Source organism: Crinia signifera, chromosome 4 (assembly GCF_055691185.1).
Source record: "Crinia signifera chromosome 4, ASM5569118v1, whole genome shotgun sequence".
Classification (NCBI taxonomy): Eukaryota; Metazoa; Chordata; class Amphibia; order Anura; family Myobatrachidae; genus Crinia; species Crinia signifera.
In genome coordinates this window covers 334,460,835-334,485,126 of record NC_139220.1, presented here as the reverse complement: position 1 = coordinate 334,485,126, position 24,292 = coordinate 334,460,835, and the positions used below count along the sequence as shown (strand labels likewise).

The following is a 24,292-nucleotide window of genomic DNA, read 5'->3' as shown; positions in this document are numbered from 1 at the left end:
TAGTGCATATCAAGATGCTGACATGCATAAGATGCTGGTGAATATCGCGGGTGCAAGTAGAAACCTGTGGTTTTATACCTGTGGCTAAAACCATCATCATTATCAATGACTCTTGATACATTTCCTGCCCACAAATTCCCTAATTTAAAGAAAGACAGAAATGGCCAATATGTTACTGACACACAATATGTCAGACATATGCAACAATGCCTTGTCGCCTGTGACCCCAGCACCTTATGGATTAATGGGTAAGGCATAATAACTTTTGGAATTAGGTGGATATAAGAGCACTGCCAGGTCTGATACACCTGGCCAGAGGCTGGGCGGCACTGTGGGCTCCTGGCAAAGAGATGCAGAGATCCCCCCACCAATGGAGACCACCGGGTATGCCCTGGCTGAAAGAAATGACCCCTGACTGTGACTGAAACACCCGGTAGTGGTTACAGAGACAGTGGAGATTCCCGTCCTGCAGGTCCTGGCTGAGGAGGACTGCTGGAGCCCGACCCCCTATGATGTTCCTGCTCCAGGATGCCCAGATTTAAGGGAATCTGGTGATTCCCAGCACTGACTGAGAGGCACTCCATCTGTACACTGAATGAGTGGCAGCATGGATGCAATTTGAATTTAGCAGAGACTGAAGATCAGTAAGCTGTATTAAACAGATCCATGACACCAGCATTGACCAAAGCAAAGGGATTAAACAGTGAAATATTTCTGGATATGGGAAGATCACAGGAATTAAATTCTTCTCTTCTTCATTATTTTAATTCATCCTTATCAAGAATTTCTTCATGTGTATTAAGAAGTGCTACCTCCAGGTTAGAGGGCCTTCAACGGACTTCATGTCCCCCGCCTACTCTGACCTCTACCTGGGATGATGGGAGAAGAAGATTTGTTTTCAAGAAAACCAAGAAAATGTTCTGCCCTCATCCTACTATATATGCTACATTGATGATGTTTTAGTCATCAGGAGTGGAGATCAAGATCAGTTGGTGCAGTTCATATCCATCCTCAACAACAATCAACTCATTTTGAAACACTGGCTAAATTAGTCAGGAACAATTATTTTCTGGACCTCACTATAAATACAGAAGTTGACGGCCAAATGTCGACTGAAATTTTTAGGAAAAAGACATTTACTAATAGTATCTTACACTCTAAGAGCTTGCACCTTTCGGTGACCATAAAAGGTATCTCTAAAGGAGAATTGTTCCGTAACAAAGGAAACTGTTCAAATGCTTTCAACTTCCACTTGCGAGAACAACAATTACGTGAAAGGTTTAAACAGAGGTTCTGCAGTAAGCTGCTAAACATGAGGTAAAGACTTCCTCAAGAGACTTTCTACTAGTGTCTTAAATTAACATTTGTAAAGAGGAACTGGTACATACAGTATTGTCAGTAACTACAACAGCAAATGGCGGGAGATCAATGCTAAGTCACTGACTATTCTCCATACGGATAGGAACTGTTGTCCGAGCGCTGTGAGGATTTACACTGAATTATGCAGTTGACAATATTATATTTACAGTTTCCTGATGAGAGGCTTCGTTACATCTAGATAAATTGATGACATCATGAAAGGATTATCACTTTGTGATGTAATACACTTCCCCTGAATGAATGTTACAGCTATTGTTAGTAGATGATTTGGATTGACAATGTCCTGCGCTCCTTCTTTTAAATGCTGCCTAAAGGTGCCCATACACTAGTAAGATTTATCTTCAGATCTGGCTGGTTGGAACAAAAACATGGTTATGGATGAGTGACAGTTTGGCAGTTTTCCAGCATTTTCAAGCAAATGGTCATCTGTCATTTGCTCTCATCCATAACCAGGTTTTTGTTCCAACCAGCCAGATCTGAAGATAAATCTACGTGTGTATGGCCTCCTTTAGGTTTGGCACGTAGGTCTCCCTCAAGGAGCCCATTCACGCTCCGATTTCCGGTGGTGCGATGTGTGCTTTGAGGTGCACAAAACGGGGGAGGAAGGTACAGGTGGGAGACATGAGTCAGGTTGAGACCTACCGCCATTAAAAATTTTATCTTTTGAAACCCACCAAGGGGCGACGGCACCAGATCTTGATCCACGGAGACCAACAAACGTACACTGTCGTTTTCTATGTCATTTATGTATGTGTGTCCAAGTCTAGTTATATGTCTGTCTAGTCCAATTTTTATAAAATATTTGATTAAAAGCTATATTTTAAGAAAATCATTCCTAAAAGGAGAACGTGGGGAACCCCTCACAAGGTCCCCCAATCTCCCCCACACAGTGTGAACTAGTAAGAATAATTTACTGTTACCAGAATACTACAGGCACTGCTTCTCCACTTGCAGACATTTACCCTCATCTTGAGAGGTGTTAATCTGCAAATTTATCAATCAACTGACAGGTGAAACAGTGTGTAACTCGCCTTACTTTTTACTTACTTTTGTGACCAATCAAGATACGTAGGAATTACCCTGCGTAATCTGTAGTTAAAGAGTGCCCCAAAAAAACAGAGAGTCTTTCCTTCCTTTTCTTTATAAAATATACCAGGCGTCAAAAGATAAAATTAAGGATATTTATTAAACAAATAAACAGACATGATCAAAATCATGAATGGATTCTTAACCTTAAGGGTTTTTGGAGCCAGCAAGGATGGTGGTGGGAGTCCAGAAGTGCACCCTGCCTGGCTCCAAAAGGCTTAGCACTAGGTAGATCCACTGCTAGAGATGATGTCAGTTACTTCCAACGCGTTTTGAGCATCAAAGTGCTCTTCTTCCTGGGCACTTGGTTGATAGGTCGAAAGTATCTAGGTCAACAGCGAGTAGTTTGACACCAAAAGGTCAACATTCACTAGCTCGACACTGAGAAAAGATCGACACAAACAATGACACGGCAATGATCGACACATGAAAACATTGACATACATTTTTTCACGATGTCTTTCTTTCTTTTGACTTTATCATGCTTTAAGATCCACGTGGACTACAATTGGGAAGGCTAAAGTGCCTGAAGCATGGTGTGCGAAGTGAGCCATGTGGGGGTATGCATAACACTAATTTGGGATCCATGTTGACGCATGTTGACAATGACATAAAAAAAATGAAAACACATGTTGATCTTTTCATGTGTTGAGCTTTGCCAGCCAACCGATCGGTTGCGTTGACCTCTTTGTCAATGTTGACCTGTTTCATGTTGACCTTTTTCTTATACCAACATTAATGTTCGATCTATTGACTGTCAACCTAGACTCGATATGGCTCTCCAGTAACATGGTGCTCACTCCGCTGTCCCAAGGACACCTCTATTGCACAAGCAAAATCACTAGAAGATGGCCGCGGAGACCATTTTTCCATTGATTTCTGTGCTGCACAGCCAGGGGCGCACCAACAGAAAGGTGAGCATCATTGAATAGGTACCACACACCTTGCACCAATTATAGATACACCATTGCCAGAAACCATGGTCAGTGGACTATGTATTGGTGGAGATTTATCCCAATGGAGTGATATCATATCATGAACCTGTGAATGGGTGGTGCGTTATGCGGTCAGCATCCCGGTGCTAGTATAATGACACCGGCATCCCAACTGCCCTCGGAAGACCAGAGCCGGAATCTCTAAAAGGATCGGGATGCTGATGCCGGAATACCAACATCCCAACTAGTGAGTATGTGAGGAAGGCTAGTGTGCGGCCTGGGGAAGGGACAGTTAGGTTTATGCACAAGGAAGGAGGGTAAGAGTCAGGCTGCAGGGAGAAGAAGGGCTGTTGCAGAGGAGGTTTAGGGGTGGGGGACAGGGTTAGCTTACTAACAGAGCTCCTGTCGTGATTCTCCATATCAGGATGCTGGTGTCTGGCTTTTGACCATTGACATCCCCACCATCATCGGGATGTGGTATGTATACCGGTGATGCACAATAAACGTGATTTTCTACAATCTACACCTTTGTTGGCAGAAGGGTTTGAAATGATTTTGCATTATCATTATAGACACATTATTCCAGGGGGAAATTTGGCTCATCGTATATATATATAAACAGCTATTACTGCATCGGAGCACATGGAATTCATAGCAACATTCTAGATGACTGTAATGCTGTTAATAAAAGATACGATCAACATGAACAGTTTTTTTTATAACGATGTTCCCCATGTCCGATGTCAGCTCGGAATTATAGTATTTCAATGATTTATTTCTAATTATACTGAGATCATATGTATCATAATATCCGCAGATCAACTTGAGCGTTCCCTCTACTAGGCTCAATAAAACAGATGATTGGCCAAGGCATATATTTAAATATTATCTACTGTAGTATATATAGATGCGCAATAAAGACACAGCATGAATTTTTAATCACTATTTCCATTCTTTTTTTTTACTCTATACATATATTTATTTCACAAAACAGGTTTTTAAACAATATGAAGTAAACGTTATGGCAAATTAACTGGGTCTCCCTGTGCACCCCTCAATGCAGCCCTGGAATGATTCTGGGTGTTTTCCAAGTCACCCCAATGTAAATTAGTATTGCAGAAAGTGAATAATTCCTTGGGCGCAAATGGGTAACAAGTAATTTATTGGAAAAAAGGTAAAAGCATCACATAACACATCTGGAATAAAATACAATGAGGACAAGAATAAATCCCTCTCACCCAGTGTAGGTGGTGGAGCCACAGATGGCAAATGCAGAGTGTCCCAAAGAGATCCACCCTGCAGGCTCCACAAGCTTAGCACTGGGCTGGGTCCTTAGGTAGTAGCAGCAGTCCTGGGCCAACGCGTTTCGAGTCTCTTGGACTCTTTGTCAAGGCTAATGAAATTTTGTGAGGTGCTGCTATTTATGGGAAAAAGTGCGGGAAAAGAGGTGGGCGGGATAGATATCCAAATCCTGGGACTTGATATTCATTGGTGGTTCAGTTTGTCTACATCAAGAACCTTGTCTCCTATTCGCAGAGAATGCAGCGACTTGGTGTTCATTGGTGGTTCAGTGTGTATACATAAAGAACCTTGTCTCTTATTCGCAGATAATGCCGCAACTTCACTTCCGGTTTCCGGAAGTACGAGCGGCGGAAGTGCAGGTCCGTCACTTCCTGCACCTCCGGCTGGCATTTCCGGTCATCTTGGTTCCGGCTGCTCCTCTGTGAGGCCGGATGTCAGTGTCTGTCAACTTCCGGATTCCCTGCACTGTGCCGAGAGATTTGTGCCGGTAGCCATCTTGGAGAGGAATGTTTATACAGCGCCGGCGGCCATCTTTGATGTGGAAACCGGGTATTTCCATAAATTATTTGATGGTAAAAGACCTCATAAAAGAATAAAAATAAAGGTTGTGTTAGTACTCAGATACAAATTGCATACACATGGATCAGACAATGTAATTGGTGCTGAAATGTTCCGCCAAGGAGTGGGTTTGTACTCCTTTTTTGATATTGCGGAGGTGTTCCATCATTCGGGTTTTCAGCGCTCTGCTTGTACATCCAATATAAAATAAACCACAACAGCATTCAATTAAATAAATGACATTTGGTGTATGGCAAGTGATGAATTGGGATATTTTATAATCTTTGTTTCTTATTGTGAAAGTGTCCCTCTTTGGTTTCTTTGATTTTAATGTTTTGCACATGCCACATGTGCCGCACCTATGGAAACCTTTTGTGCGTATCCGTGATCCATCAGTGTTGGGTAGTGCACTTTTCACTAGTCTGGTTTCTAAGTTGTCTGCTCTGCGGTAAATGAAATCTGGTTGGGCTGGTAAAATGTTAACTAAAATGGGATCTTTCTTTAAAAGTGGCCAGTGTTCCTTCATGATGGTTTCCAGTTTCTTTTGGTGGGGACCAAATTTCTGAGGTCCGCTTGTTTTTTTTCTCCTTTCTTTTTTCAGTAGTAGCCCTCAGGGTATTTTCATAAATTTTGGCCACTTCTTCTCTTGCGGTAGTGATCTGGCCTAGCTCATACCCTCTTGCCCTGAAGTTTAGTGCCATTTTGTCTAGTTGATCCTTAGACACTTCTTCGGTGCAGTTTCTTTTAACCCGGAGGAACTGGCTTTTTGGTACACTGTTCAGCCATCTTGGGAGATGTAAACTTTCTTTGTGGATATAAGAGTTGGTATCTGTGGGTTTTTTGTATGTTTTGGTTTCTATATTATTGTTTTTTATGTAAATGGTAAGGTCCAGAAAATGAATCTCATGTTTGCTTTTAGTGAAAGTGAGTTGGATGTTTAGATGGTTATTGTTCAGATGGTTGCAAAAGTCCTCAAGTTCTTCCTCTGATCCCCTCCAGAAGAACAAGACATCATCAATGTAGCGATGCCAGGATACAAGGCTTGCCTCCCAGCTATTATTTGCCCAGATGTTATCCTCCTCCCACTTGGCTAGGAAGAGGTTGGCATAGCTGGGGGCAAACCTGGTACCCATGGCGGTCCCCACCATTTGCAAAAAGTAGTCCCCATTGAAGTGGAAGTAATTGTTTTTCAATATGAACGTCATCCCTTCTATAATGAAGTCTTTCTTGGTAATGGAAATGGTGGATCTGTCCAGAAACCATCTGTTCGCCTCTATACCATCATCGTGTTGGATGATGGTATAGAGGGAGGTGATGTCAGCTGACACCAGGAACATGTCTTCGCTCCAAATGATGTTATTGATTTTCTCCAAAGTGTCTGTGGTATCCTTGAGGTAGGATCTGGTTTCTTTGACAAGAGGCTGCAGATGGTGGTCAATATATTGAGATAAATTACAAGTCAAGCTGTTAGTACCTGCAACTATCGGACGTCCGGGGGGTTGGTCGCATCTTTATGTACCTTAGGTAGAATGTAGATGGTAGGTACTGTTGGATGGGGCAGATGTAGAAAAGATCTTTCGTCTTGAGTGATGATCTCCTTTGTTCTGCTCTCATTTGACCATTTTTCAAAGGTACTGTTGATTCTCATTGTAGGATCAGTTTTAAGCTTCTTATATGTGATGCTCTCCAACTGTCGCATGATCTCCTTTTTGTACCAATCCCTGTTCATAATGACCACACTTCCCCCTTTATCAGAGGGTTTAATCACTATGGTTTTATCGCTCTGTAATTCTTTTAGGGCTGTTATTTCCTTTCTTGTCAAATTCCAATTTCGTATATATTTACTTTGATTGAGTGTTTCTAGATCGTCCAAAACTGATCTAGTAAAACTCTCTACGTAAGGTCCCTTTAGATGTGCAGGAAAAAAATTTGACTTTGCCCTAAAGGTGGAAGATTCCTGGGCTTCTGGTTGCTCTTTATTATGAAAAAACTTTTTTAACGTTAATTTTCTCACATATTTTTGTACATCCATAAAGGCTTGAAAATGGTCCATCTGAACAGTAGGGGCAAATTTCAAACCCCGATGTAGAACTGACTCCTCTTCCTTGGTGAGTATTCTGGAACTGAGGTTGTGAATATGACAGGGCTGTTCTGCAATGTGATCTTCTTGTTTATCTTGTCTTCCTTTCATTGTCTTCTTTTTGATGCTACTTCTAGCTTTGTTTCTATTTTTCCCAGCCCTGGTACCCCTTTTCATTTTCTTAGTTCCATGTCCTAGTAGGGCCTCCTTGCGGGGCCTCTCTCCTCTAAAAAATTGTTGTTTGGACCTCGACGTGAGATGGGTGTAATGTCTCTGAATGGTTCATAACGATTTCTCCAATTCCTCTCTCTTGGAGGTTCTTCTCTCCGGGGATGGGGTCTGAAAGATGTTCTTTCTTCATACTGTCGCGGTTTCAGATGGTGATACTCATTTCTATTGGTATGGGCTGGTTTGTAATGAGGTCTTTCAGAGTCCCTTTGTGTCTTCCCATAGTCTCTGGTTCTAAAGGATTTCTGTTTGTGTTCCTCCTCTCTCCATTGAGTGATGTTATCATATTTCCTTGTATTTTTTGAGTCCATCTTACGGGTGCTTTTTTTTTGTCTTCTTTTGTGTTTTTCCTGCCTTTAAGAAATTGAAATCTCTTTTCCCGCACTTTTTCCCATAAATAGCAGCACCTCACAAAATTTCATTAGCCTTGACAAAGAGTCCAAGAGACTCGAAACGCGTTGGCCCAGTGCTAAGCTTGTGGAGCCTGCAGGGTGGATCTTTTTTGGGGACACTCTGCTTCTTACCATCTGTGGCTCTACCACCTACACTGGGTGAGAGGGATTAATTCATTTATTGCACTTTATCTTTGATGTTTTGTATGTGACTCAGGACTGCTGCTACCACCTAAGGACCCAACCCAGTGCTAAGCTTGTGGAGCCTGCAGGGTGGATCTCTTTGGGACACTCTGCATTTGCCATCTGTGGCTCCACCACCTACACTGGGTGAGAGGGATTTATTCTTGTCCTCATTGTATTTTATTCCAGATGTTTTATGTGATGCTTTTACCTTTTTTCCAATAAATTACTTGTTACCCATTTGCGCCCAAGAAATTATTCACTTTCTGCATTATGAATTAAAAGTTATATCTTATGATCATTTCAACAAGTGCACCAACAAAGGGATAACCATTTTTCGTTCCTGTTGCTACGTGCCTCTATTGGCTGGTGTAAGAATTATCTGAATTTTTGGCAAAGTTTCAACCTATTGCCCCCAAACCCCACACTGTCACTAATGTCCACTTTCCATACCCTCAATAGAAAGTGCGGAAGTGGCATCTTAGAAGTTCTACAGCTGCCAACTTCATTAAGTATAACTAGGATGTCTTCCTCATAGACAACCATAATTTTGTTATAGGCAGACTCAGTGGTGCCCCCCCCCCCAGATCTTGATGCCCTAAGCAGATGCCAATAAATGTTGTCCATAGCAGCACCCCCGCCTACATAATAGGACCATGCATTTGGCTGGGTCATTAAGCTTTGATAAATAGCCTCCAGCTAATGTTTGATATAATTATATTTTTAAATCAGTAAGATTGTGCACTGCTCGCATCATGATCCGTTTAACCTCTCGGTTCCTCAGGCTGTATATCAGTGGGTTCAGCATTGGGGTCACCACTGAATAAAGGACAGATGCCACCTTGTCTTGTTTCTCAAAGTCACGGGAAGGAGAGTGTAGGTAAGTGATGAAAATGGTCCCAAAGAAGATGCAGATGCACAAGAAATGTGAGGAGCAGGTGCTAAATGCTTTCTGCCGTCCCTCTGCAGATTGTATCCGTAAAATAGAAGTTATAATAAGCATGTAGGACACGAGGATAATCATCAAACAACCTAGGCCACAAACACCTACAAAGTAAACAGTTACCATGTCACAGGAGAACGTGTCGGAGCAGGACAGTCTGAGCAATGACGGTGTGTGGCAGTAGAAGTGGTCTATAAGGTTTGACTTGCAGAACCTGAGATTGAACACACAGCTGGTCTGCACTGATGACTGCAGGAAGCCAATGGACAAATTAAAAAATACAAGAGAAAGACATTTCTTTTTAGTCATTATGGACACATAGTGGAGCGGTTGGCAGATAGCAGCATAGCGGTCATACGCCATGTTGGAGAGAAGAAGAGCCTCAGTAGATCCTAGGGCAGAAAGAAAGTAAAACTGTAGGGCGCAGCCATTGAATGAGATGGTCTTACTTACAAAAACGAGGTCATGCATCATCTTAGGAGTTATTACTGTGGAGTAGAATATATCCACCAGAGAGAGGTAGCTCAGGAAGAAGTACATCGGGGTATGGAGGGTTGTGCTGCTGTAGATGATTGCCATCATGCCAACATTTGCCAGTATGGTCACCATATAAATGTGTAAGAAGAGTATGAAGAGGAACGGGGCAAGTTTATCATTATCAGTCAGCCCAGAAAACACAAAGACCTTCACTTGAGTTGAGTTTATGACGTCCATTGAATACATTCTCTCTAGAGTTGGAATAAACATATTATGGTTGAGGGCAAGAAGCAGTTACCAAGTTCGAACCATAACAATAACTCAACATATGGGGGGCAATTTAAATAGGTGTAAGTTGGGTCCCGCTAGCTGTTCTCACAGGGGTAGCACACTGTAGATTATATTATATTCCAAAATCTCTTGGCTTCTTTAGAGAAGGTAAAAATGTTGGAACACAGTGCAGAACCTCTGGTGCATCCCTCCCAATTAATAAGTAATCACTTGGATGCATTTGAATAGCGGAATTACTATACAGACATTTTTTTTGTACCCTAAAATTTATAGCGAGCTCGACTTTGCTGAGAAGCACTTTCTACAGGCTATGGCTGTTGTCCCGACATTCATTTATTCACCTTAAAGAAATCACCAATTTCCACCTTTTAAGAACCTGACGTACTTTTCTTATGATCACTAAGAGCCTTCTATATAGTCCTGCTACTGTGTTTTAGTTTCTACTTGTTTGGGGTGCAATGTGGTCTACCCATGTTTTCATGCACCTCTGAAACGTCACAATTTGTGCCATTTCTAAGTTAATCTCATGTTTGTCGCATTTTGCACATTTTTGTGATGTACAGAATGAGAGTTTCATTAAACAAACCAGCTATTGTAAGGGTCCAAAATAGTTACCTATATTATGAAGTATCTCTATTCATTTTTTTCAATTCATACAGTATCTGCAACAAAAGGGAATTGAGGGTTTATTTGGTATACTTTGTATTGTTATTGTTTATTGAAATACATTTTATTCATTCATTAGTCATTTTAACCCTTTGAAGTCCAACGTCTAGTCAGGCTCACCAGCCCTAGCGCTAGTAGCAGATCCAATGGCGAGCCACTTGAAATAAAAACATTAAACATTCAATGTAGACCATTTTTTTATTTAAAAAAATGACAATTAATTGAAACTTTAAACCAGACTGTTGCAAAGAAAAAAAAACTGGACTGCAAAAGGTTAAGACATACAATTAGATACATTTCATATTTTAGAAATATATCACATATCCCACAATTAATCTCATACTGATTAACATACTTTGACATAAATAATTTACAGTACTGTTGACTAACATACAAAAACATTTAATGTTTATGTTCCAGAATTATTATTCAATTCAATATTCTTACATGTATCATACTTATCCATATACTCATTATATCAAGCAAGCTTGGACCCAAGGGCGTAATTACCGTAGGTGCAAGGGGTGCAGCTGCTATGGGGCCCTGAGCTAAGGGGGCCCATCTTTACTGTCTGAGTAATGTTTTACATACATGTATCACTATCAGTTGCTAAATAGGGGGCCCTTAAAAACTTTTGCTATGGGGCCTATAAATATCTAGTTACACCCCTGCTTGGACCTCTTTGGCCTGCCTGCTCACTGGTGGTATCCAGTGAGCAGGCAGGCCAAAGTTGATAAATTGGAAAGAAATTGGGTCCCTCTTCCTGCTGTGTGGCAAGGGAGGGATACCCTAGGGGCGCTAGATGTGACCTGCTTCACTCAAAAGCAGCTGCAATAAAATCAGGTTTGTCAAACCTGAAAATACAAACAAGAGAAAAAAACGAAAATATGCAGCGCTAGAAATTCTAAATTAATAAAAAACCAATTAGCAGTTGGATTGACTTCACAGATTTATATATAAAAAGATCATAACAATTTAATAGGCCACATGGCCACACATGTACATAAAATATTGATAAAAAAGGGGCATGGGTATGGTAGCAGAATGGGGATGAACTGGAATAACTGTCCGTTCCTATATTGCCTAGATTGGTATTTTTGGGACCGCCTTTGGTAACCAGAGCAATAGATATATTTACCGTCCACTTTGCTCACTGGAGGGGGGAATGGATCCTGATGGAATGGAATTTCCCTTGGTATGTCCAAAGTCCCTTCTGTATCGAGCGTGGAGTGGGGCTTGCCACTTGGTGATGAAATAATTCTAGTATTCAGGTCCTTTTTTAGGCTGGTTCGGGCAGTTGAATTGACAAAAAGAGTAGGTAGAGCCAGTGCTCCTGCTTCTGCTTCCAAAGATGGATGTCCACCTAAGGTACAAGAATTTTAAAAATCGGCCCTTGGGAACCGGAGATATCAGACTTCAAAGCAGTGGTCCCCATCCAAGCCTGTTAATTGCTCTTCCCAGTCAGATATTTCAGGTTCTGTCTCACTTAGAGTTTTTCTGAGGGTATACTCCAAAAGCTGGGATTCTCCCCCTTTGAAGGACACTAGTAGCTTGTCTCTTCTGCTCCCAGAACCATAGATGTCAGCCTTCTAGCAGATGATTACTGCTCCAGCTCCACACACCTGGTATGTAGTTTTATACACTCATTGGCAGATTGCTCTGAAGTCTGATCCTCTAGTCCAGTGGTGGCCAACCCGTGGCTCTTGAGCCTCATGCGGCTCTCCCCCTTGTAAAGTGCGGCTCCTGCTCCCACTGCTGCCCACCGTCTGTCCCAGTCCCCCCTGCTGCCGGATCCCTGAATCCCTTCTCCTTCTGAGGGGAGGAGAGCGCGCATCGCGCATCGCGCATCTCTCCTACCCCTTACTGTGCATCCTTGTGACTGGGCCGTCTGCCAATCAGAGCTTGGTGGCCAGCAGCCAATCAGGAGCCGGCCAGCGAGCTTTGAATGGTGGACGGCCCAGTCACAGGGAAGTAAGGGGGAAGGAGATGCGTGCTGTGCTGTGCTCTCCTCCCATCGGTGACATGACAGGAGGACTGCAGGGGGACACCAGACTGTCCTCTCCCCGCCCGGCAGCAGCAGCAACAATGGTGAGTGCTGCTGCTGGGGAATTTGCACTGTGGGGGCATAGCAGTTTGTGGCACTGTGGGGGCATAGCAGTTTGTGGCACTGTGGGGGCATAGCAGTTTGTGGCACTGTGGGGGCATACCAGCTTTCTTGCACCGTAGGGGCATACCAGCTTTCTTGCACCGTAGGGGCATACCAGCTTTCTGGCACCGTAGGGGCATACCCGGCACCGTGTGGTGTATACCTGGCACCGTGGGGGGCATATGTGTATCTGGCACTATTGGGGGCATATGTATATATGGCACTGCAATATTGGAGGCATATTTGTATCACACCCACCCAAGGGGTCAAAATAGACTACGCCCCTTTTTTTGGCGCATGCACCTTCGGCGCGTGCATGATGTCGGCTCTTTAGCTTGACTACCGATATTTTTTGGCTCTTTACCTCTGACCGGTTGGCCACCCCTGCTCTAGTCCATAATACCATTTGGTAGGTGGAATTCTCTAGTTTTTAATTCCATTAAAATCTAAGGAATCTATTTCCGGGAACTGGAGATATCTGCAGTCAAGCAAGCTGTCCTCCCACCAGAAAATTATGAATAATAAGCCCACTCCACTATACACCCCTCCTCTGCTTATTAAACATCCTCTACCACCCTGGAAGTTATGTATCAGGGCCCCTTCCTTCAGCCCAATGCCCCCTTCTCCCACCCCATCTCCCACCATATGTGCAATAAAGGGGTAATTAGTGGAAATTACTGATCCAGGCCCTACATGCTGAGCGGCTGATATAATACCCCCTACCACCCGCGGGACATCAAAACTTCCCCCACCCCTACCACTGGAGGATCGGTAGGGGCCCCAATACATTGCTATTCCCAGGGGCCTACACTGTTGTTGATGCTCTTGTATGTATATATATATGTATGTATGTATATGAACAATAAATGGAAGAAAGAAACTGGCACTCCTGGGACTTGTGCTTAAATTTTGTATTCAAAAGTACAACAACCAATGTTTCGGGGCAGATGCCCCTTTGTCAAGGTGTAGGTGACAAAGTATATGTATATGTATATATATATATATATATATATATATATATATATTTTTTTTTTAATTATTATTATTATTATTTATATACATTTGGTCTATCTATAATACTTTAACTGACCCGGCATATACTGGGTCACCTAAGTGTCCATCTCTGTGCTTTGCTCCGCCCCTTTGGAAACCCCCTTCTGAAAATCCTGCGTTTGCCACTGTGCTGCGCTATATAAGACGCTGTAACGGAATCTGCTGCGCTATATAAGACACTGTAACGGAATCTGCTGCGCTATATAAGACACTGTAACAGAATCTGCTGCTCTATATAAGACACTGTAACGGAATCTGCTGCGCTATATAAGACACTGTAACGGAATCTGCTGCTCTATATAAGACACTGTAACGGAATCTGCTGCGCTATATAAGATGCTGAAACGGAATCTGCTGCGCTATATAAGATGCTGTAACGGAATCTGCTGCGCTATATAAGAAACTGTAACGGAATCTGCTGCTATATAAGACGCTGTAACAGAATCTGCTGCACTATATAAGACACTGTAACAGAATCTGCTGCGCTATACAAGATGCTGTAACAGAATCTGCTGCGCTATATAAGACACTGTAACGGAATCTGCTGCGCTATATAAGACACTGTAACGGAATCTGCTGCACTATATAAGACACTGTAACGGAATCTGCTGCACTATATAAGACACTGTGACGGAATCTGCTGCTATATAAGACATTGTAACGGAATCAGCTGCGCTATATAAGACGCTGTAACGGAATCTGCTGCGCTAAATAAGACGCTGTAACAGAATCTGCTGCGCTATATAAGACGCTGTAACGGAATCTGCTGCGCTATATAAGACACTGTAACGGAAGCTGCTGCACTATATAAGACACTGTGACGGAATCTGCTGCTATATAAGACATTGTAACGGAATCAGCTGCGCTATATAAGACGCTGTAACCGAATCTGCTGCGCTATATAAGACGCTGTAACAGAATCTGCTGCGCTATATAAGATGCTGTAACGGAATCTGCTGCGCTATATAAGACGCTGTAATGGAATCTGCTGCGCTATATAAGACACTGTAACGGAATCTGCTGCGCTATATAAGACACTGTAACGGAATCTGCTGCGCTATATAAGACACTGTAACGGAATCTGCTGCGCTATATAAGACACTGTAACAGAATCTGCTGCTCTATATAAGACGCTGTAACGGAATCTGCTGTGCTATATAAGACATTGTAACGGAATATGCTGCGCTATATAAGACGCTGTAATGGAATCTGCTGCGCTATATAAGATGCTGTAACGGAATCTGCTGCGCTATATAAGACGCTGTAACGCAGGGGTGGGGAACCTTTTTTCTACCGAGGGCCATTTGGAAAATTTGAAAACCCTTCGGGGGCCATTTAAAAATTATTAATTATACATGTGGGCATTATACACAGGGCACCGGCATATACATGTGGGCATTATACACAGGGCAGCAGCATATACATGTGGGCATTATACACAGGGCACCGGCATATACATGTGGGCATTATACACAGGGCAGCGGCATATACATGTGGGCATTATACACAGGGCAGCGGCATATACATGTGGGCATTATACACACTGGCAGCGGCATATACATGTGGGCATTATACACAGGGCACCGGCATATACATGTGGGCATTATACACAGGGCAGCGGCATATACATGTGGGCATTATACACACTGGCAGCGGCATATACATGTGGGCATTATACACAGGGCACCGGCATATACATGTGAGCATTATACACAGGGCAGCGGCATATACATGTGGGCTTATACACACTGGCAGCGGCATATACATGTGGGCATTATACACAGGGCAGCGGCATATACATGTGGGCATTATACACACGGGCAGCGGCATATACATGTGGGCATTATACACACGGGCAGCGGCATATACATGTGGGCATTATACACACTATTTATTTATATACTAGCTGACCCGCCCGGAGTTGCCCGGGAAAACCTTGGGGTTTGTTTTTTTCCAAAATTTCTGAAAAATGTCATCTTACAGTATGCTGTGCCAAAGACCTAAGATTGTAATTTGTTATAGATTCCACCATAATGTTAGAATGTGTTTGCATTGATACTCAATGACGGCAATGAAATCAGGTGTGGTGTTGTTGTTTGAATCACAACGCTCCTCAGTTGATAACTTGTATGTGTTGATGAATTCCACATCCACTCCTGAGATTTAGCACCTACTGTATGACATACCCTCCAACATCTGAGGGTCAGAAATCGGTACAAAATCAGAAAGGGACGTGGCCACACCTCCATTTCTATACTTTTTAATGGTACAGTTTCTAGGGTGTGTAATTACAGGCGCTGAGTGCGTGGAGACCGGGTGGGCATTACTTACCGCACCATAATTAATTAAAAATTCACCGCTCCCTGCCACTGCCGATCCCCTCACCGATCCTGCCTGCAGCAGTCTCTGAGGTCTGGAGATCTGTAAAGCACATGCACCGGGCATCTCTACCAAACAGTGGGGCAGCCCCTGAGTGTGGGAGCAGGTCCGCGGGCCTGGCCACATGACGTCATGACACGATGCACGTTACCCGCACCACTGTAATGCACCACTTGGAACAGGTGCAATGGGCCAAATTCTTCCCTACATCCACCGATCCAGCCATCACAAACATAAATGGGTGCATTGATAAGGTTTGGCGTGTAAGAAGTTGAAGAGTAAGACTGAGATAAAGATTTGCCATGTTAAAGTGTACAATTTACTCAATAAATCATGAAAAAAATTTAAGTGTACATAGAAGTACAATCAAGAAATGAAAGTAGGATTAAAAAATAAGTTCTGATTCAAACTGATAATTGTTTGGATGGGGGTGGGTTGCGAAACAAATCTATAGGTGGGGGGGTATGGATATTGTGGGCATACTTGGTGTGTGGTACACCTACAGGGGGTCCTCAATTTATGGGATTTTCACTACAGTGTCACTGTCACAGTGTCACCATAGCGGGATTCGCAATTGGGGTCCAGGTGGACTTTTAGGGACCCATTACAATCCCGTAGGCCTCTTCACCTTGAGCCTATGGTGACCCTTAATGATGGACAATCACTGAGGGAGACCGTAGGCTCCAGGAGACCAACGGGATTGTAAAGGGGTCCCTAAAAGACCACCTGAACTCTAATTGGAAATCCCCCTACGGTGACACTGTAGTGAAAATTTCTCATCAACTGGGGACCCCCTGTAGGTGTACCAAACACCAATTATGCCCACAATATCCATACTGCCTCCACCTATAGATTTGTTTCGCAACCCACCCCCATCCAAACAATTATCAGTTTGAATCAGAATTTATTTTTTAATCCTACATTCACTTCTAGATTGTACTTCTATGTACACATATTTATTTCACGATTTAGTGATAAAATTGTACACTATAACGTGAAAAAACTTTATCTCCGTCTTATTCTTCAACTTCTTACACTCATAACATTCAAACAAATACATGCAGCGCTCATGCCCATCGACCAAACATTATCTATGAACCAAAAGAGTCTGGGAAACCCTTAAGGCAGAGCAGTGCCTAACATCCAACTGACTAACAGGGTGAGAGCAGTGTACCCACTTTGTATTGATCAACGGGTGCATTGGGCAGGACATCTCAGTGCAACTGGCCGGGGAGCGCAGAGACGGATATGGGATAAAAATAAAAAATGGTACATTAGGTAAAGTTTTTATTTGCCGGTACAGACTGTTAAATAAACGGGAAATTCTTTTTTATGTGATTGTACTGTTTTTGGGTGCGTGTTGTAGTGAATGTGGGTGTGTGTTGTACCGTGATTGGTGTGTTATGTGTGTGTGCTGTGTTATGTATATCTGCCGAATGTGAGGTGCGCTACATATATATGTGTGTGTAGTGTGCTGTGCGTATCCTGACAATGCTTAAGTGTGTGTGTTCTGTGTGTTTCTGTATCTGCACAATGTTTAAGTGTGTGTGTTCTGTGTGTTTGTTGTACTGTTTTTGGGTGTGTGTTGTAGTGTATATGGGTTTTTGTTGTACTGCATGTGATGTGTTATGTGTGTGTTTTGTTGTGTGTATCTGTCCAATGTGTAAGTGTGTGAGGTGCGCTACGTATATATGTGTGTGTTGTGTGCTATGTGTGCATATGTGGTGTACTGTGTGTGTGTGTGTGTGCGTGTACAATGTGTATGTGTGTGTGTGTGATGTGTGGTCTATGTATATACTCAATTATTCCTAATGGTTTAAAGCCTTCACCATAATGTTAGAATGTGTCATTCATACTCAATGACAGCAATGAAATCAGGTGTGGAGTTATTCCTTCATCAACAGTTTCCCAGATCGTCAATCTTTTCCCCAGATCATCAGTGAAGGCAAATTAAAACTTGGTGTTTTTTAAATTTCTAAGTGAAATTTCCCAATGGCTTCGAGGTGCACACCACCGGGTCCAGAGGTATCTTGATGCTGAATTTGGTGGCTCTGAGTGCCACGGTGTGTCCGCAATGCAACAGATACGCACACACGCACACACACACACTCTTCAACTTATATAGATTTATACTGTAAATATATAAATAAATCATATTACTTTCAGAAATCTACACACTATTCCGAATCAAAGGCTGTTCCTTTTCTGAAAGATGTTCCATTATATTTATTGCCCTATGAATATTCTCTGTTCCTTGTCTATTTCTTACAAATCCAACCTGGTCTGAATTTATAAGACCAGGTAGGAGTTCATTAAGTTGATTTGTGATGAATTTTGCGTATATCTTGATATCCGGATTCAATAGGGCAATGGGCCTATAATTGTGTACACATTTTGTATCTTTACTTTCTTTCGTATTGTCACAAGTCGTGACTCAAGCATTTCTGTTGGACATTTCTCTGCCTTTATAATCGCTTCAAAAGTATTTAGCAAAATTGGGGCAAATTTTTCATCCATCCTTCCCGGTGCTTTATGGTGTTTCAATGTTTTAATAGTATTCCGTGAATATATTTGAAATTTCCCATGGATTGGTAACTTTATATTCGTATCTATTATATACTTCGGTTCTTGTGTAGTTTCACGGCGCCAGCTACTTCTGGGCTGGGTACGCTCGCCAAACTATCTAAAATAAAGTAACTTAACTCCATGCCAATGTGGATAGTTCATACCCCCACTATCCACGTTGGCATGGAGTTGATTTTAGATAGTGTGGCGAGCGTAGCGAGGGCAAACGAAGCGAGCCCCGCAAGTGGACTCAGATGCACGGCGCCATGCTGGCGCCATGAAACTACACAAGTACCTATACTTCTTTGATCTCTTTTCAAATTCTCGTTCTTTTAATATTCCTAGCTAGGAGTCTTGAAGCTTTATTACCTTCTGAATATAGTTATTGTTGAAAATTTTCCAAATTTATTTTTATTTGTTTAATATTATTATTATTTTATACCTCTTCCTCTTGTATTATTTTATTCTTAAAATTGTTGCCCCTTCTGCAGATCCACTACTTAAAACAGCCTGAGCCGGTGGTGCAGTTTCGACACCCTGACCTCAGCTGAGTGGTGCTCCAGTCAGCCCCTAACTGTCTTGTGTTTCAAAATTGACACTTGAGAGCTGACTGGCTGGATCATTATCAAGTAGAACAAAATAAAAAACTCATTGATTATGACAAAAAATGGTTAAGAAATTTGCCCCTACGACTTATGGGGGCCCATTTATCAATATGTTCTAGCTATTAAAAACTTGTTCCAAATGATACATGGTGCTCCAGCCAATCAGCTCCCAAATTACATATTTCAAACACACAACAGTTGGGAGCTGATTGGCTGTGCACCATTTATCATATGCAATGTGTTTAACATCGCTAAGCTCATTGATAAATGGGCCCCTTGATCGCCATAATAGGATCTGAGTTCTTGAAGTGAAGAACAGTCACATACAGTATAGAAAGGGTTATGGTAGGGGGGAACGGCAGAAACAAAATTACCCCCAACTGTCTATATGAATATAGTTACATATCTTAATTTTCGACTCGTGGAGCCTGCACACTACCCGTGCCAAGTGTAAAATGTCTGGTTTTGCCATTATTTCTCATCTACCTGATGTCACATCGGGATTATACCGACCTCAGCTACTCTCTAGGTCCCTAAACTATCCACCAGTGAAAACGCCATCCAGATTCATCCAGTAGTTTTTGCCCTATGCCGCAACAAACAGACAGACCAACAGAAATTCAGCAATTTCTTTTCTATCTTATAGTTCATAGTCCCTAGAAGTATATTTCTAAAAAAAAAGGGTTCCGTACAGACACAAACTTTACAGTTGTATTATGTGAAGGGATAAATAAAAATAATGTACAAATGATAATAATGATTCCTCTATTGACGAGGAGCATTATCAGTCTCTTACCTGTCTTGTATATAAATAACGTCCGGGATTTACCGCTACGAGAGCTCTGTTCCCTTTTTATACAAAGGCGAATTACCCCGGAGTATAATTAACATGCTCATTATTTTTAATGATACACAAATGACTTTGTGGGTTATAATTTGTGGAAACATTGATACAAATAATGTGCAATATTTTTTTTTTTTTACCAAGCAGCAATGAATAATATAAATATTATATTTTTTTTATATTTTTCAGTCGAAAATGTAAAATTTTGAATGTAAAAATCAGATTTACAAAGGAAAATGTTTAAGTTCCACCAATGCTCTCTCCTTTCATGGTATTGTAATTTAAACGAGCATTTATGTGCTCTGGAATGTATGTGCAGTGCGCTATATAAATGACCAACAACAACAACCATTCCAGAAAAAGAACTGGAAGAGTATTGGTCATTCTAATCCATTTAAGGGCCGAGGAACATTCAGGCATAATTCTAACCCAGCACAATATTTCCTATTTCCTATTTCCCCAATATTCTACAAATAATAATCTATAAATCTACAAATAATAATAATAATAATAATAATATATATATATATATATATATATATATATATATATATATATATATATATAATTGTGACAAGAACACTGGAGTAGTGTTTGAGGGCAGGTATATTTGTCCTAGGTTCTTGTCCTACACCTTTTAGAAACAGGTGTTTTGCCTCACAGAGGGCTAATCAGCAAGCAAGCTGTAAAAAGGCTGCCGGAGTGAAGAGTGTGAGAGGATTTTGCCTGGGAGATTGCATAGTCTCTATGTGAGAAGCAAACCTGCCTTTTACAAGTGAGTCCCCAGTGTTGACTGGGAAACTTTGTATTTTTCTTTAGTGACAGTTAGGAGCATCCTGTGTATAGTTAGTGCCGGACAGGCAAGGTATTTTCTTTTATGTTTATTTTGTTTTCTGCTGAAATAAAACTGGTTGCGGCCAGTTGTACCACAAAGACTGGACTGGTGTGATTACTCAGCTGCTGTTGGCTGCCTTCTACCCCAGGAAAAGGCATCCAAATTCCCCTACAGTGTTACAATGTATATACATACATACAAAAGTACCCCGAACTCCAACCCTCTCCCTGACCAGAGAGGAACTGCTCCACCACCTCTTCCCCCTGGACCTCTCTCCCAGGCCCTCCAGGTGGACCAAGAAGAGGTAGAAGCCTTGTTCAAAAGGGTCAAACCGAGAAAGGCCGCAGGCCCTGATGAAGTGTCCCCATCCACCCTTAAGTCCTGTGCAGCGCAGCTTGCCCCAATCTTCACTGCAATCTTCAATGCCTCACTGGAATCATGTATGGTCCCTGCCTGCTTTAAATGCTCAATCATTGTCCCGGTGCCCAAGAAGTCACCTGCAAAAGACCTAAATGACTACAGGCCAATTGCTCTGACATCAGTGGCCATGAAAGTACTCAAAAGACTAGTATTGAAGCACCTTAAAGAAGTGACCAACTCCAATCTAGATCCTTTACAGTTTGCCTATCGTGCGAACAGAAGCGTTGAGGACGCAGTCAACCAAGGGCTACACTACATCCTGCAACACCTAGATCGCCCTGGCACCCATGCGAGTCTTATTCAACGACTTCAGCTCGGCGTTTAATACAATCTCCCTCTGTATCCTGCAACAAAAACTTCTCGCTCTAGGAGTCCCTGAACCAACATGCTTCTGGATTGTCAACTTCCTAACAGGTAGGGAACAGGTGGTAAAAGCCGGAGCCAACATGTCCAACTCACTCACGATCAGCACTGGTGCGCCCCAGGGATGTGTCCTCTCCCCCCTGCTCTTCTCCCTCTATACCAACTATTGCTCCTCAGCTAAGCAGTCAGTTAAAATCATAAAATTTGCAGACGACACCACAGTCATCGGCCTAATTGAGGAAGGAGATGAGAGGCTAACCAAATGGTGCGCCATGAACAACCTTGACCTGAACCCCACCAAGACAGTTGAAATGCTGGTAGACTTTAGAAGAGAACCGAACACCTTGGTCCCACTAATCATCTCCAACTGCGAGGTTCCACAGGTCGAGACCTACAAATTCCTTGGGACAAGAATATCCCGCGACCTCAAATGGGGCCCCAACATAAACACTACCATCAAAAAGGCCCAGCAGCGGCTATTTCCTGAGACAACTCAGGAAATTCAACGTCCCAATAGAGCTGATGCGTATCTTCTACATGGCAATTGTGGAATCCGTTCTATGCTTCTCAATCACAATTTGGTACGGAGGGGCACATGAGTCCAACAAATGCAGATTACAAAGGGTGGTGAGGACAGCAGAGAAGATCATTGGGGCTGACCTCCCCCCTGTACAGGAACTGTACTCAGCCAGGGTGAAGAAACGTGCGGTGAAGATCGCAATGGACATGCTTCACCCTGGACACCACCTTTTTGACATTCTCCTATCGCGTAGACGCTTCAGAGCGATCACTGCCAAGTCATCCAGAACTGCGAGTAGCTTCTTTCCGATAGCTATCCACCAACTGAACAATGTATTGCAAACTAATGCCCAACTGAGCCGCCCAACTATGCTTACCGTAAATACATGATCTATCCGCAGTATGACATTGTCCTACCATGCTCACCACTGAATATGCAAAACATCCACTGTATGTATGCAAAAAAGTTGAAATGTCTTTGTATGTCACACACCTCCCCTTGTGTTTCCCTGCTTGTAGCTGCAATGGAATCCGCAAAAAAATCCTAGTATACGTGAGTATACATGGCCAATAAAGTTGATTCTGATAAAATAAAATAAGACAATAAGCTGCCAATTGCCAATTACTGGCATGATGAGCGATGGTGGGGGGGGGCAGGCAAAGTTTATTGAGAACAATAAAATTCTAAAATATATTTAACCTCTCAATAAGTGCAAAAGACAGTCTTTTTTTGGGGGGGGGGGGGGCACAAGAGAGGCATCTCTACATGAGAGCGGTAAGGCATTTCTGATTTCCTCCTTGTGTGGCTTGGTTGGCTCCACAAGAGGTGGCGGCATCAGTGGCGGGGGGGAGGGAAAGACAGCAGGGGGACACCGAACTGGGGTGAGGGCAGGAAAAGCATGATGCACTCTCCCCAACAGCAGCGGCAGACAGGGGCAGCAGCAGGAGCAACATTGGTGAGTTGCACTGCTGGTGGGAAATGATGGCACCATGGGGGTAAATGTGTTTCTGGCACTGTGGGGGCATACCTGGCACTGTGGGGAAATATCTGGCACCTTAAGAGCATATGTATATCTGGCACTGCACTATTGGAGGCATACATGTATCATGCCCTCATTTCCACATGGGGTGGCCTTTGGCGGGCACACACAGTACGACTAAGTATTTTTTTAGACTTGAACCATAGGCTGGGGGGGCATTGTTTATCTGGCACTTCTGGTGTATCCGGTATTACTGCGGGTATTGGGGGCATTGTGTAACTGGCACTTCTGGTGGCATGTGTATATATGGCATTACTGGTGGCATTATGTGTATATCTGGCACTGCTGTGGGAATTGTGTATATATATGGCACTGCTGAGGGCATTATGTGTTAAAAAAGTTATGCAACATCTATGCTCCCGCCCCTTTGGTAGCTCCACCCACATCACTGCCCACTTCTGCCCCGCGCACAGTTCCTAAACCAATTTTCCTATAAAAATAGCACTGGCTATCAGTATGTTCCAGGCCACATTTAATATGGGGCAGGAATTCAGGGTAATAAATTATGAAACACCAGTCCAGGAAACATGAGAAACAGTAGCTTGGTAGTTCAAGCCCTTATCCCTGAATAATGCCAAATGTAGGGTCCCCTCACTGCCATGGGGTCACAGCGACACTGCCATAGTAGCTGGAGACAGCCCATTTTTTTCTGTATTTGGTTGCATGAAAAGTGTGGAGAAATCACTAATTTCTCTCTGGAGTTGTGCGTCTTCTTACCTCTAGAAAAGAGGCATCTACAGTACGTATTTCCATTTTCCTCCACTGCCAGGACTCCCGGTTACCTCGTACTGTCTTATTTGCTATATCGGCTTCCCGATGAGCATTGGTGATGTCAATAACATCACCAATCAAAAAAATCATGAACCAAACATGATGAGCTCTTTACAGCAAGGGCTACACTAGCTTGCGTACCCTCATACTCTATCCCTCATATCTTATGAAGGTTTCATGAAGTCACATATTAATGGGGTACAATTACTAAGCATCTGTGTTTTTCCTAAA

The 24,292-nt window shown here is 42.6% G+C and overlaps 1 protein-coding gene across 1 annotated transcript; it reads right to left on the bottom strand.

Moving 5' to 3' along the window:
• Positions 1-8,859: 8,859 nt before the first annotated feature.
• Positions 8,860-9,801, bottom strand: LOC146073513 (olfactory receptor 5AP2-like). The gene has a single exon (XM_083180689.1). The coding sequence runs from the start codon at positions 9,799-9,801 to the stop codon at positions 8,860-8,862; it is 942 nt and encodes a 313-aa protein (XP_083036815.1).
• Positions 9,802-24,292: the final 14,491 nt, after the last annotated feature.

What these genes read in the sequence shown, in the direction of transcription:
- LOC146073513 (XM_083180689.1), bottom strand. Translation starts at nt 9,801, where the DNA reads ATGGACGTCATAAACTCAACTCAAGTGAAGGTCTTTGTGTTTTCTGGG.